This window comes from Rhinopithecus roxellana, chromosome 8, assembly GCF_007565055.1.
Source record: "Rhinopithecus roxellana isolate Shanxi Qingling chromosome 8, ASM756505v1, whole genome shotgun sequence".
Classification (NCBI taxonomy): Eukaryota; Metazoa; Chordata; class Mammalia; order Primates; family Cercopithecidae; genus Rhinopithecus; species Rhinopithecus roxellana.
In genome coordinates this window covers 89,721,584-89,737,637 of record NC_044556.1, presented here as the reverse complement: position 1 = coordinate 89,737,637, position 16,054 = coordinate 89,721,584, and the positions used below count along the sequence as shown (strand labels likewise).

The following is a 16,054-nucleotide window of genomic DNA, read 5'->3' as shown; positions in this document are numbered from 1 at the left end:
GATGATATAGTTATCAACCCAGAGATGGCATGATCATGCCTTTGACTTGGTCATTCTCTAAGTAAAACTCTTATTTGTTCCATCGTATTTTCCACTTATTCTGTTTACCTTCAAAATATCCTTTTTTTTTTTTTTTTTTTTGAGACAGGGTCACACTGTCACCCAGGCTGGAGTGCAGTGGCACTATCACGGCTCACCACAGCCTCAACCTTCAGGGCTCAGGTGATCCTCCCACCTCAGCCTCCCGAGTAGCTGGGACTATAGGCACCTGCCACCACCCCCAGCTAATTTTTGTAGAGACGAGGTTTTGTAATGTTGCCCAGGATGGTCTTGAACTCCTGGGCTCAAGGGATCCACCCACCTCAGCCTCCCAAAGTGCTAGGATTATAGGTATGAGCCACTGTGCCCAGCCTACCTTCAACGTATCTTACTGATTACTTTTAGGATTCAGCCTATGTCTCACAACCTTCTTGCTTACTCAACATCCTTATCTCTTAAGCTACTAGCTTCTTCTCTATGGTTAACACTTTTTATGAGTTTATTCATCTGCTTATTTTTCTTATCCTCTACACCAGAATTGAATATTTTCAAACGCAGCACACTCATGTTACAATCTTTGAAATGAAAAAAAAAAAATGCATAGGATTAGAAAAGAAACCAATTTTAATAAACTGTATTTTAAAGTGTAGTTCCATATTAAACAACATGATCTAGGCCAGGTGCAGTGGCTCATCCCTGTAATCCCAGCACTTTGGGAGGCCGAGGTGGGAGGATTGTTTGAGGCCAGGGGTTCGAGACCAGCCTGGGCAACATGGAGAGATTCCCCATCTCTTTCTTTATACACACACACACACACACACACACACACACACAGAAAATATCTGGTAGCAACAGGTCTAGTCATTACCACAATTGTGAGTAGTGATGAGCTTAATAATATTTTGAGTTATCACCAAAATAACTGTAAAGTAACATGAAAACATCTGTGATGACTATTGCCCACAAAGTCACAGGTACTTCTAATACTCCTGGGATTTGTAGTCAAATTGATAATAAAGGAAATGCTAGGTTTCAGTTGGTATTTTGTCCCGATGGTGTATGGATGGCAGGTTGGAATGCCCGTCCAAGCCAGAGGGGTTGACCTAACACTGCAGGGTCCACCTAGGGCCGATCAACTGTATTCCCGAGGGGGGACCTACTCTTCCCGGACCCAGCTGCCCTCAGGGGAGAGAGGACACACTTATAAAAAGAGTTTGGGGCTGGCTTAGTAGTTCACTCCTGTGACCCCAGCACTTTAGGAGGCTGAGGCTCGAAGATCACTTGTAGCCAGGAGTTTGAGACCAGTCTAGCCAACTTGGCGAGGCTCTATCCCTAAAAAAAACAATTTTTTTTTTAAATTAGCCAGTTGTGGTGATGCACGCCTATAGTCCCAGCTACTTGGGAGGCTGAGGTGGGAGGATCTCTGGGCTCAGGAGTTCCAGACTGCAGTGAGCCATGATCGCGCCGCTGCACTCCAGCGCAGTGAGACTCAGTCTCAAAAATAAAAGGTGGAGGGGTTGGGGGTATAATTAGTTATGAAAACAGGTATGACTTCCTGGGACAGAACGATCAAAGGGGTGGCGCCGGGTCCTGGAAAGAGCTACTAGCTCAGTCCAAGCCCCGCCTCGGCCCCCAGGGTAGCGGGCCGCAGAGCTCCACCCGCAGGAGCCGGGGAAACTCCGATCCCCGGCCGGCAGGGGGCGCGAGCGCCGCAGGCCCCGCCCCGTGGACGTGGGCTCCGTGGGCGTTCCCGCGGCCAGGCATCAGCAATCTATCGGGGAACGGCGGTGGCCGGTGCGGCGTGCTCGGTGGCGGCTCTGGACGCTCAGGCGCCTGCGGCTGGGTGAGCGCACGCGGGGCGGTGAGGCGGCGAGGCGGTTGCGTGTTTCCAGGTCGTGGCGTCGGGCTCCTGGAGCTTTGGCGGCAGCTAGGGGAGATGGCGGAGTCTTCGGATAAGCTCTACCGAGTCGAGTACGCCAAGAGCGGACGCGCCTCTTGCAAGAAATGCAGCGAGAGCATCCCCAAGGACTCGCTCCGGATGGCCATCATGGTGCAGGTGCGGGCCGCTGTGCGGGCGGCGGGGTGGGTACGTGGCGCTCCGGGTTAACTGTGTCCGGGAAGGCTCGGGGAGTGCGGGCCCAGGGAGCGAGCGGACCTGGGCCCTCGGAGCGGCGCTTGGGGCCTGTGGGGCCGTGGCCGCCCCTCCTCCCCCGAGCGGCCCGGCCGACCCTTCCGGAAGGTTTTGCTGATGTTGCAGGAAAAGCCCGGGAAATACAGTCTGCAGCTGGTGCTGCCTTTCGCTTTGTGTAAACGAGAAGCTGCTTCTCTCCTCCTTTCTTGGTGGTGGTGTTTTATTATTGCGGTTCGCCTCAGGGGTTGGGGGTGGGGGGGAATTGTACATGGTCTCTTTAAGCTAATCTGATTTTGACCTATCTTGTTCTGGAAGATTTTTGTCCTACGTGGATGGTGGCGACTGGCATGTGGGGATTTTTTTTTAAACCTATTTTTGGCCGTCATTTCAACACGTCATTTTAACGCTCACCCTCGTTTTTCATTTTAATTAGGCAAAACTATGCAGAGGTGTCATTTCTGTACAGTGCATTCACTTTGAGCCTAATCTGTGCTTTAAAATAACATTTTCCCCAAATTTTCCAGGTTCACAGACGCGTTCTTGGTGCATTTGCAGCTGTCTGGTTTGAGTAAGAGTGGCTCCAGGGGGGTTTCTCTTGTGGGCTTTTTGATAGATTGAGGATCGATCCCCTTCTGAGGTTTCCTGAGGCTTCTGTGAGGTGGTGGGCTTGAAGGCCCCTGTCATTTCCCAGGGGCTCCTGCCTCCGGCTTCCAGTTTGCTGATATCTGCCTTTGTATTAATAATTCTGGTTCTCACCTGCCCTGTTCCTCCTCGCTTCCAACATATTACCCAAGCTTAGTGCTCATGGTCAAGGTAGCTTGATTTTCCTCCCTACCATGAGCTGTAATGTGCTTTAGGAATGACCAGATAGCCCTCAGTGGATTTTCAGGACTTAAAGAGTACAAGGGAGGGCGACATTTACCGAGTGGATACCCAAGTGCCAGGTGTACTTCCGTTATCTTATTTCACAATATGTCTGTCACCTCCGTGTCCTCGGGGCATACCTAAGTCAGTACGTGGCACACAGTGCTTATTTGGTAGGCATTTGTTAAGTTCTAAGCACTCTGTTAGGTTTTAAGGACACAGAATCCACCTTTGGGAATTTCCAGTTTGGTTAAACGGGAATTGACTGGTAAACAAACATTGCCGTACAGAGGGGATGGATGCCACCTGATGGAACTGTGCTCTAGGCATTGTGTGCCTAGGAGTCCGAGATGACCCAGCTTAGGGTGGAAGGTTGATTAGGAGTCGTTAATTCACAGAAGTGGAGCAGAAAGATGAGGATAGGGAAGTAGACGGGGCCTACAATTTGAAGAGCCGTGTTTCCCACTAAGGAACCTAGAACTTACCTTAAATATATAAGGCAGCCTGTTCTTATGAAGTTCTCACTCCTGGTGCAGGAGCTCTTAACCCCAGGGTCGGTAGGATGGTAGATAGAATGCAAGAGGTCCATGGGTTTAGATAAGAAAAAATTGATGTCTCCATCTCCACTAACCTATAGATAAAATTCATTATTTCCTCTAATCATAAATGTCAGCAGCAAAGCAAAGGCATATTAGCAGTCCCTATGATTTTTTTCACCCGTGGTAATTACAGATATTTTCACTTTACAGTTGGGAGTTTCTCAAAATATAATTTACTCTCATTGCTACAAAAATCACAGTTGTTAGAGGCAGTACTAGATCTTGTTATTTAATACTTTAAGGCTCATGGGTTACTGTACGCAAATTACCTTTCAAATGTTTTGATAATTATTTCAATATGTTTCCTTTTCGAACTTTTTTGTTTTGTTTTGTTTTTTGAGATGGGGTCTCACTGTGTTGCCCAAGCTGGTCTCAAACTCCTGAGCTCAAGTGATCCACCTACCTCAGCCCTGTAAAGTGGTAGGATTACAGGCATGAGCCACCACGACTGACCATTTGCGAGCCTTTTTATTATGCATTTTTAAATGTTATTCCGAGAAAGGGACATCCACGGGCCGTAACAGGTGGGCAGAGTATCATGTTCTAGTGGAAAGACAGAAAACCCAAGTTCAGACAGCGTGTTGAGGCTAGAACAACACCGCTGTGGAGGAAGTTAGAGGAGGCTTAGCTGTGGGGGAGGCAGGATGGAGGAAGCTGAACCTCATCAAGTTTAATATTCTGGGGCCAGGCTTGGTGGCACACGCTTGTAATCTCAGCACTTTAGGAGGCTTGGGTGGGCAGATCACTTAAGCTCAGCAGTTCAAGACCAGCCTGGCCAACATGGTGAAACCTCGTCTCTACAAAAAAATGCAATGATTAGCGGGGCGTGGTGGTTCATGCCTTTAAGTCCCAGCTACTCTGGAGGCTGAAGCTGGAAGATTGCTTGAGCCTGGGAGGTGGAGGTTGCAGCGAGCTGAGATAGTGCCACTGCACTCGCCTGGGCGACAGACCCAGACCCTGTCTGAAAAAAAATAAATAGTAATAACAACATTCTGGGCTTTCCTTTGGCATACTTGATAGTGAAAGAAACTCTTTATTATTAAAAGTAACTGATTTTTCTGTAATTGTGATTGAGGGTGGATTCAGAGTTTTAATTCAGAATTTAAAGTTGGTCTGGTAGGCTGAGCTGGTGAAGATCAAAAGGAAAGAAGCCTTTTCACTTGCTTGAATTTAAATACCTTCTTTTGCATTTATATGGGAGTATTGTTCTCTGAGTATCTGATACCTGATACTTTAGCCCTCATGCCTGGGGCATCTTAGGAGGGATGAGCTGGGCCCTCCAGCTTTTTGGTGGGAGGAGGATGGCGATTGACCTTTGAGTTGCTCTGTCCTGGGAGGGTTTGAGCACTCGGAGGCATGCAGTGAGGTCAGTTCATTCTCTCTTTGGCGTAGGTGGACAGGTAGCATGGCCTGTTCTGCACAGAAGGGAACCCAGTTCACCAGCTGCTGGTTGGGTGAGGACCCTAGTATGTTAGGTGCTCAGAAAGATTCTGCGCCTTGCCTGAGCTATGCAGCTAACAAATGGAGTCGATAGTCTCGTGACCTTGATCTGATGTCTTTCTGCCACATCATTCTCAGTCCTAAGTTTTAGGGCAAAGCGTTGCTTTGGTCAAGGATTCTTCTGCCCAGGCCCTTTGTCCTCTAAGCTTGTGCTGTGATTGCACCATTGGGCAGCACCTCTAGGGTATCCAGCACTGTGCTGGTGGTTGGGGGAGACAGCACCCAGACCAAAGGGCAGCAGGTCTGGGGCCCCTGGCACAGCCAGGAAGAAGTGCCATAGCCATTACCTGTGCCCTTTTATACAAGGGTAACCAGAACATTGTACAGGAAGGGTAGACAAGGGGTAGACAAGCAGGCAGAGCCAGGACGAGGCCACTGCAAATGTTCCATGATAGCCATATGCTTAGGATCTGTATCAGCAGCCTAGTTGAGATCTGGTGGAATGTTTGAGAGCTGGAACATGAGTCTGCTCTCAGAAATGCCATTTGTTGTCTCTTCTGCAGCAGGAATTACCCCATCCTTCCCTTTTGTTTTTTTTCTATCTGACTTGAAGCCCTAAGCAAACACTGCGTGCCTTCTGTGACAGATGTTGCTAGAGAATAGCAAGATAGGCATCTTGCCCCTTATGAAACAATCACCAAATGCATAGTTCTTAGTGAGGAAGGGGAGCTGTGGAAGGGGCCCTGGGGGACCTGAGGGAATGCCCTCAACAGGGCGGGGAGCATTCCAGACCCAGGGGAAAGCTGATGTTGAGGAGTCCTTGCGCTGCCATAGTCTTAGCTGTGCATTTTAATACATCACATCCAGAAAGAGGCCACTCGCAGTGGAGAGAGGGAGTGAGGCACCTTATCATTGCTTTTCCAGAGTATTTTCCCTGTCCCCACAACTCCATCCTAAAAATTCAGCACATTTACTTTTAGTGCTGTTTTAATACTCTTATTGCATCTGTGTGACATTTAGCTTTATGTTCTGTAAAAGCAGATGTTTGGGACTTCCCTTGCTTTAGTCAGATCACAGTTGGTGTATTTTTAAGTAGCTCTTCCTGCCGGGCAGTGGAGTGTGGTGGGAGGAACCATGGTGTCAAATCATTCAGTTGCTGCCTCTGTGACTCCCAACCCCCCAGGCAAGGATTTCCAGCCCTGCTCTCTCCATCTGTGAATGAAAGGGCTGGTTCCCACCCAGAGGCAGATTGTGGGATTACGCAGGATGGTTTATGAAAAGCTCAGGGACCCACACTACAGGCTGTGTCTTCCCCTTCTTCCCAGTCGCTGTCACCATCCACTCTGTAAAGCCAGGACTGGGTGCAGTGGCTCATGCCTAGTAATCCCAGCACTTCGGGAAGCCAAGGTGGGCGGGTCTCGAGGTCAGAAGTTCGAGACCAGCCTGGCCAACATGGTGAAACCCCATTGCTACTAACAATACAAAAATTAGCCAGGTGTAGGTGGCATGTGCCTGTAGTCCCAGCTACTCAGGAGGCTGAGGCAGGAGAATGGCATGAACCCGGGAGGCGGAGCTTTCAGTGAGCCGAGATCCCACCACTACACTCCACCCTGGGCGACAGAGCAAGACTCAGTCTCAAAAAAAAAGCCAGACAATGCTGGAGGCCTGGGAGCAGAACTTGGCCTTGTCACAATGAAAGGCCTAGTGGGAAGCAAACCACCTGCAGAGGAGAACTGTGTTCCCTGTGGCCAGACTTCCCAGGTCCTGCACCTGGGAAACTGTCCCCGCGAAGGCCAGTGAGCAGCTGACTCCAGCTCCAGGCATGCTGTCCCGAACCGAACCATCCACTGTCACAGTTGCCTCACAGACCTCCATTCATTCCACTCACATCTGTGTGGCTGCTACGAACTTGACAGTTTTTTTCTGACACACTTTTTCTGCTTTACTCATTATCTGGGTCTTGTTCCTCGTTATTCTTAACTGCAGAGGCACTTAAAGAGCCCTTTTCTGGGGCACACAGGCCCTTTGAGTCCAGGCGTGCCTGGAGCAGTTGTCTGGCCATTCCCAGCAGATGCTACAGGATTGTGACTCTGCACAGGTGTCTTCTGTGCGTTTCACTAGACCATGAGGCAGCTCACCACTAAATGTAGTGGCGTGTGGTCAAAAGGGACGTGGGGCAGAGCTCAGTGGTAAAAGGCTACCTTTCTCGTGGCTGTGTTTGGTGTCCTAAGAGAATGAGCTCAAGAACAGTGGGCTACAGTCCTCTGAGCCTTGGGGAAGATTGTGAGAAGGATGCTGCAGCTCTTCATGTGAGAGCAGAGGCTGTCCTCCTTTCACAGATAGGAGAACGAAGGTTTCATGTGCTGTCCCACGCCTGGGACTGGGACTGGGGTTGAGGTCAAGTCAGCATCTAGTGGTTCTAAGCCAAAAGTTAACTGCTCACTTACCTCCCTCTGTTTGTCCTCCTTCTAGTCTCCCATGTTTGATGGAAAAGTTCCACACTGGTACCACTTCTCCTGCTTCTGGAAGGTGGGCCACTCCATCCGGCACCCTGACGTGGAGGTGGATGGGTTCTCTGAGCTTCGGTGGGATGACCAGCAGAAAGTCAAGAAGACAGCGGAAGCTGGAGGAGTGACAGGTGTGTACAAATGGGCAGCATGGGCATTCAGCCCCCACCCTGAAGCTCCCAGGGGTCCTCTTCTCAGAGAGCAAAGCAAACCTCCCCCAGCTTGCCTTCTCCCACATGTGCAGATGAAGCGTATGGTGCCCATGTTATTTCAGCAACACCTCCTGGACTGAGCATCATCTGTTGCATGATATTTGGTGTTTTATTTTTCCAGATGCTTGGAATGTAGCCTTTAAAGTTGTTTTGTTTTTAATAGACTTTATTTTTGTTCATGGCAAAAGTAAGCAAAGAACAAAGAGTTTCCAATACCCGCTCCCCCTCCTACCACACAGGCTCTTCCTTGTCAACATCTCCCACCAGAGTAGTACATTTGCTATAATTGAGGAACCTACATTGACACATCATTATTGCCCAGAGTCCAGAAACTCCTGATGCTGTACATTCTATGGGTTTGGACAGTTATATGATGACATGCATTTGCTGTTATAGTATCATACAGAATAATTTCAGACCTGTACCCTTCTGCAGCCCCTTAAGATTAAGGAAGAATAGCTCATCTCAGAGAGGGGAATGAGGTAGGAGGCGGGGCTCAGGCACCAAACCAAACCGAGGACTAACTAAAGCAGGGACAGGGACGAAGCAGCTTTCCATAAAACACCCACCAGTGTGCCATATCAGTTTACCATTGCCATGGCAATACCCAGAAGTTAGCACCCCTTTCTGTGACAACAGTCTGATGACCTAAAAGTTACCACCCCATTTCTTAACATGTCTGCATAATCTGCCCCTTAATTTGCATATAATTAAAAGTGGGTGTAAATATGACCTCAGAACTGCCTTTGAGCTGCTGCCCTCAGCACACTGCCTGTGGGCTGGCCCTGCTCTGCAGGAGCAATCACAGAGCCATAACACTGCTGCTGCAATAAAGCTGCTTTCTTCTACCACCAGCTTGCTCTTAAATTCTGTCCAGAGCGAAGCCAAGGACCCTCCCAGGCTAAGCCCCAATTTAGGGCTGGCCTGCCCTGCATCAGTTTCACCACTCTAAAAATCCCCTATTTATCTCTCCTAATTCCTGGCAACCACTGCTCTTTTAACTGTCTCCACAGTTTTCTCCTTTTATGTCTTCTCCCATGTCTTAGTACAGGTCATGTCAGGTGACATAGAGAGCAGAGCATAAAGCAAAGCTATTAAAAGCTTTATTAGGAGATGTAATCCTAGGGCAGCAAGAGAGAGGAAGGAAGGGGAGGCAGGAGGGCAAGCACAGTGCCATATGTTGTCAAGCTGGCCACGGCTTCATGAGAAACAGCCGATGGCTTGGTCATGCAGGATGCCCTCACACAAGTCCTTTGCCACCAAGCTTCAGAAAAGCCCCTTGGAGCAGGAGGAAGGGAGCGGCATTATCCATTGGTTCTGTCTCTTGTTTCTTACTGGTTTTTGCTCACCTGAGGTGCGTTCTCTGCACTTCCAGATTGTGCTACTGGCCTCTGCACAGTTAGGCTCTGCAGCCAGAGCTGCCTCTAGATCTGGAAGTGGTGGGAGCACTCAGAGTCCCTGGTTTTGAAAGAGTTGGCCTGTTGGTGACAGTGCTGTGTTTGTTACTGTGGTGGTCACTACAGGGTAGGTATGTCAGGGTGTGGCCCTTAACCCTGAGGTAGTGACAGTGCTAGGGAAAAGGCTATAGCACCAGCAGCCACTGTCAAGTAGCCCAGCCTGGGGATACAGATGAACTACGTCCAGTACGTGTAATTTTATAGTTCCTTGTTTCTTTTAACATCTAAGGGTTTACTCTATTTGGAAGTTATCCCAGTGTGTGCTGATGTGGTGTGAGGCATGACTCCAGTTTTATTTTTTTCCAAATGATTATCTAGTTTCCCTACTTTGTTTTTTTGTTGTTGTTGTTTGTTTTTGTTTGTTTTTGAGACGGAGTCTCTGTTGCCCAGGCTGGAGTGCTATGGCATGGTCTTGTCTCACTGCAACCTCCACCTCCCGGGTTCGAGCGATTCTCCTGCCTCAGCCTCCTGAGTAGCGTGGTGCCTGCCACCATGCCCAGCTAATTTTTTGTACTTTTTGTAGAGATGGGGGTTTCACCATGTTGGCCAGGCTGGTCTTGAACTCCTGACCTTGTGATCTGCCCGCCTCGGCCTCCCAAAGTGCTGGGATTACAGGCGTGAGCCACCGCTCCCGACCCCTACTTTGTTTATTGACTTATTCATCTCCCCCATTGATTACAGAGGTGTCTTGTGTCATGTACAAAATTTCTGTATTTTGGGGTCCTTTTAGAAATTTCTGTTCCATTGTCTGTTTAACCTTTTTTTATATATAGACTTTTTTTTTTTTTTTTTTTGAGACGGAGTCTTGCTCTGTCGCCCAGGCTGGGGTGCAGTGGTGTGATCTCAGCTCACTGCAAGCTCTGCCTCCCAAGTTCACACCATTCTCCTGTATATAGACTTTTTTTTTTTTTTTTGAGACCGAGTCTCGCTCTGTCGCTCAGGCTGGAGTGCAGTGGCCGGATCTCAGCTCAATGCAAGCTCCGCCTCCTGGGTTTACGCCATTCTCCTGCCTCAGCCTCCCGAGTAGCTGGGACTACAGGCACCCGCCACCTCGCCTGGCTAGTTTTTTGTATTTTTTAGTAGAGACGGGGTTTCACAGTGTTAGCCAGGATGGTCTGGATCTCCTGACCTCGTGATCCGCCCGTCTCGGCCTCCCAAAGTGCTGGGATTACAGGCTTGAGCCACCGCGCCCAGCCTAGACTTTTTTCTTAACAGCAGTTTTAGGTCCACAGCAAAATTGAGCAGAGTACAGAGTTTCCATATAGTCCTCCCCACCCCACACATACACAGACTTGTCCACAATCAACAACGCCACCAGAGTGGTCCATGGTTATAACTGACGAGCTACATTGACACATCGTTATCCCTTGAGGTCTGTACTTTACACGAGGCTCACTCTTGGTGTTATACATCCTTTCAGTTTTAACAAATGTACTTTGACATGCATGTACCTTTATGGTAGCCTTCAGAGTCCTTTCACTGCCTGGGAAATCCTCTGTGCTTTGCCTAGTCATTCCTCCCTCCCCTCTAACCTCTAGTAACCACTGATCTTTTTGCTTTCTCCGTCGTTTTTCCTTTTCCAGAATATAATATAGTTGGAATCATACAGAAGGTAGCCTTTTCAGATTGGCTTCTCTCACTAGTAATGTGCTCTTAAGATTCCTCCATGTCGGGCCGGGCACGGTGGCTCATACCTGTAATCCCAGCACTTTGGGAGGCTGAGGCGGGTGGATTACCAGGTCAGGAGTTTGAGACCAGCCTGGCCAATATGGTGAAACCCTGTCTCTATTAAAAATACAAAAATTAGCTGGGCGTGGTAGTGTGCCTCTGTAGTCCCAGCTACTCGGGAGGCTGAGACAGGAGAATTGCTTGACCCGGGAGGCAGAGGTTGCAGTGAGCCAGGATGGCGCCCCTGCACTCCAGCCTGGCAACAGAGCTAGACTCTATCTCGAAAAAAAGATTCCTCCATGTCTTGTCGTTTTATTACCGAGTAATATTCCATTGTCTGGATTACCAGTTTGTTTATTCATTGAGCTGCTGAAGGACATCTTGGTTGCTTCCAAATTTTGGCAATTATGAACAAAACTGCTGGAAACATCCATGTGCAGGTTTTTCTGGCGACATAAGTTTCAACTCCTTTGGGTAACCAAGGAGTACAATTGCTGGATCATGTGGTGAGAGTATATTTAGTTTTGTAAGAAACTGCCAAGCTGTCTTCCAAAAAGCTGAATCATTTTGCATTACACCAGCAATGGATGAGAATTCGTATCATTGTACATCTTTGCCAGCATTTGGTGTTGTCAGTGTTTTGGATTTTGGCCATTCTAATAGATGTTTTAATATTTATTTCCCTAATACTGTGATTATCTTGAACATCTTCTCATATATTTACCATCTGTATATCTTTGGTGAAATGTCTTTTGCCTGCCCCCGCCCCCACTTTTTTTTAAGAGTGTCTTGCTTTGTCGCCCAGGCTAGAGTGCAGTGGTGTGATCACAGTTCACTGCAACCTTGACCTCTGTCTCCCACCTCAGCCTCTTGAATAGCTGGGACTTCAGGTGCGCACCACCATGCCTGGCTAATTTTTAAAAATTTTTTGTAGAGACGGGACCTCACCTTGTTTCCCAGACTGGTCTCAAACTCCTGGTTTTGCTCTTTTTAAAATCAGATTGTTTGTTTTCTTACTGTTGATTCCTAAGAGTTCTTGGTATATTTTGGATAACAGCTCTTTATCTTATGTCTTTTGAAAATATTTTTTCTCAGTGTGTGGCTGGTCTTCCGCAGAGCAGAAGTTTTTAATTTTATGAAGTCTAGTTAATCAGTTACTTCTTTAGTGGATTGGGCTTTTGGTGTTGTTTGTAAAAAGTCATCACCAGACCCGAAGTCATCTAGATTTTCTTCTAGAAGTTTAACAGTTTTGTGTCTTACATTTAGGTCTGTGATCCATTTTGAGTTACGTTTTGTGAAGGGTGTAAGGTCTGTGTCTAGATTCCTTTTTTTTTTTTTTCCACATGTGGATGTCCAGTTGTTACAGCTCCGCTTGTTGAAAAGACTATCTTTTCTCCCATTTTTGCCGTTACTTTTTTGTCACAGATCAGTGGACTGTGCTTGTGTGGCTCTGTTTCTGGGCTCCCTGTTCTGTCCCACTGATCTGCTTATCCCTTTGCCAATACCACACTGTGTTGACTGCTGGGGCTTCATATTAACTCTTTAGGTTGGGTAGTGTCAGCCATCCAACCTTGTTACTGTCATTACTGTCATGGCAGGAGGCAAAGGAGAAGCCGGCAGTTCACATGGCCGGAGCAGGAGGAAGAGAGTGAGAGGGGAGGTGCTACACGTTTTTAAACAACCAGATCTCAGGAGAACTCACAAGTATCATGACACAGCACCAAGGCAGAAACCTGTCCCGTGATCCAGTCACCTCCCACCAGGCCCCACCACCAACATTCGAGATTATAATTTGATAGGAGATTTGGGTGGGGACACAGATCCAAACCGTATCACTGTCTGTCCTTCTTGCAGCTGGTCCTTGTAGCTGTTGCTATGTCTGACCAGCTGCTTGCTGCAAATAGATTAGTAACGGCTCAGAATTGGGAGTTTTAAAAAGTGAATAAATTTGTAAGAAAGGGTTCAGAGGGTGAGTATGCCAGTTTTAGCAGAGGGTAGGTCTCATTCTGTTGCCTAGGGTGGAATGTACTGGCAGTCTCTAACTCCTGGGCTCAAGCAGTCCTCCCACTTCAGCCTCTGAAGAAGCTAGGACTGTAGCCCAATTAATTTTTTAATTTTTTTTTTTTTTTTTTTAAATAGAGATAGAGTCTCACCATGTTGCCCAAGGGATCTTGCTAGTTCCCCAGGCTGGTCTCAAACTCCTGGCTTCAAACAATCTCACCTCTGCCTCCCAAAGTGCAGGGATTACAGGCATGAGCAAATACACCTGGCTGACGTTTTTCTTGTTCTGTGGCTGTTTTCTCTTTTGTGTTCAGGATAGGGAAAGTTGTAGGTTTAGGGGCATAGATGTGTTATATCTAGTTATAATTTAAATATACCTAAGTACATAGATAGATAGATAATCTCTGTCACCCAGGCTGGAGTGCTGTGGTGCCATCTTGGCTCACTGCAACCTCTCCCTCCTGGGTTGCTGGGATTACAGGTGTGTGCCACCACACCTGGCTGGGTATTTTTAGTAGAGATGGAGTTTCGCCATATTGGCCAGGCTGACCTAAGTATAATTTTATAATATGAGAAGGCATAATAATTTTACTGAAAATGTGTCTTTTTGTGAAACTATCATAACCATACAGTTAGGATACTACCTACTGATTGTCCAGGGACTTTTCATCCAGAGAGCCTAACTTACTATTTTTAAATATATGAAAAGTTTAATTTATCCCAAATCCTCTAATTCACAAATGGCTTATTAACATGTGGGATATCTCTTTAGAAAATACTAATTTGCTGGTGAGTGTGTGTGATTTTCTTTCCTGCAGAATTGAGATCCTACCCTAAGTATCACTTTCCTTAGTTGATTTTTTTTTCTTTTGGTGGCAAAATAGGCATAACATAAAATTTACCCTAACTTTTTTTTTTTTTTTTTTTTTAAGACAGGGTCTTGCTCTGTCGCCCAAGCTGGAGTACAGTGGTGCAATCATGGCTCACTACATCCCCTGTCTCTTGGGTTCAGACAATTCTCCTGCCTCAGCCTCCCAAGTAACTGGGATTACCGGTGTGCGCCACCACGTCTGACTAATTTTTATATTTTTGGTAGAGACAGGGTTTCACTGTGTTGGCCAGGCTGGTCTTGAACTCCTGACCTCAGGTGATCCGCCTGCCTTGGCCTCCCAAAGTGCTGGGATCATAGGCATGAGCCACTGTGCCTGACCTGTCTTAACCATTTTTAAGTGTAGAGTTCAGTGGCATGAAGTAGATTCACATTGTTAGGCAAATATTACCATCATCCAGCTCCAGAACTTTTGCATCTTCCCAAACTGAAACTCCCAATCCATTAAGCAGTAACTGCGTGTTCTCCCTGCCCCTGGTAACCACTGTTTCTTCTATCTCTGTGAAGCTAAAACTCTAGCACCTCATGTGCATGGAGTTAGGCAGTTACTTGTACTTTTGTGTCTGGCTTACTTCACTCAGCATAGTTCTTCTGGGTTCATCCATGTTGCAGCATGTGTCTAAATTTCCTTCTTTTTAAAGACATAATAAACATTAATTGCATGAATATACCATATTTCATTTACCCATTCGTATGTCTGTGGACATTTAGGCGGTTTCTGCACTTTGTTTTTTGGTTTTTTTTTTTTTGAGACAGAGTCTCACTCTATTGCCCAGGCTGGAGTGCAGTGACCTGATCTCGGCTCACTGCAGCCTCCGCCTCCCAGGTTCAGGTAAATCTCCTGCTTCAGCCTCCCGAGTAGCTGGGATTACAGGCATGCACCACCACATCCACCTAATTTTTTTATATTTTTTGGTAGAGACAAGGTTTCACCACATGGGCCAGGCTGGGATTACAGGCGTGAGCCACTGCGCCCGGCCAGGTTTCTGCATTTTGGCTATTATGAATGGTATTCATAATATGCATAATAATGATAATGAATATTAGTGCTATAATGAACATCGGTATACAAATATATGTTAGAGACCTTGCTTTCACTTCTCTGCTGTATATACCCAGAAGTGAAATGACTGAATCATGGTAATTCCATGTGTCATTTTTTGAGGAGCCTCCATCCTGTTTTCTACAACAGCTCCTCCATTTCCACCAGCAAGACAAGGGGATTCCAATTTGTCCTCATTCTTATGAACACTTTTTTTTTTTTAGTATAGCCATGCTAATGTGTGTGAAGTGTAGTATCTCACTGTGGTTTTTTGATTTTCATTTCCCTGACGACTAGTGATGTTGACTTGTTAGTACTTTTACAACTTGATATTTACTCTTTTCATGTTAAAAGTTACAGATTAAAGTGCATGGTAGTCATTTAGTGAGGTCTTGCTAAATTTCATGCAGTATTCCAAGTACTTGACATATTAATTTAATTGTGTCCTTGCAATAGGTCTTTGTCAGTTTTACAGGTGAGGACATTCAGTCACAGAGAAGTTAGGTAACTGACTCAAGGTTGTGCTGGTAGAAAATTCCTGAGCCAGGATTCAAATCCAGTCTGTCTTGCTTTTTTTCTTTTTTTTTTTTTTGAGACACGGTCTTGCTCTGTCACCCAGGCTGGAGTGCAGTGGAATGATCACAGCCCACACTCCAGCCTTGGCCTCCTGGGCTTAAGCAATCCTCCAGCCTGCTGAGCAGCTGGGACTCCAGGTGTGAGCTACCGCACCCAGCCGTGTCTTGCTTTTGAGACTAGAATTTTAACCTTTTAGTTATATTACAGATAGAGCTGCTGCAAACTTCTTGTACATCCCAGGCACCTGTACAGTTATTTCTTTAATTCTAAGATGTGCAGTTACTGTTCAAAGGGATGAACAATTTTAAGGCTTTCTATGTATGTGCCAAATTGCCTTCCAGAAAGGTTGCTTCAGTTGCACATGCTATACCAGCAGTATATAATATACCCATTTCTCTACTAACATACCATTCCTAAGTGTTTCCTTTTTTTGGAGACAGGGTCTCACTCTGTCACCCAAGGCTAGAGTGGAGTTGCATGATCCTAGCTCACTGTAACCTTGAACTCCTAGGCTCAAGCAATCTTCTTACTTTAGCTTCCTAGGTAGCTAGGAGTACAGGCATGTGCCACCATGCTGGGATTTGCTTTGGGGGCTGTGTTGTTTGTTTGTTTCTTCCTTAAATGGAGGA

General features: G+C 46.8%; 1 protein-coding gene across 1 annotated transcript in view; it reads left to right on the top strand.

Annotated features, from left to right (window-relative positions):
* Positions 1–1,778: 1,778 nt before the first annotated feature.
* PARP1 (poly(ADP-ribose) polymerase 1) overlaps positions 1,779–16,054 on the top strand; it is a 47,525-nt gene continuing 33,249 nt past the window's right edge. Inside the window, exons 1-2 of the mRNA XM_010381977.2 lie at positions 1,779–2,095; positions 7,546–7,711. Coding sequence (XP_010380279.2) covers positions 1,976–2,095; positions 7,546–7,711 — 286 coding nt within the window. The 5' untranslated portion in view covers positions 1,779–1,975. The remainder of the gene's footprint in view (positions 2,096–7,545; positions 7,712–16,054) is intronic.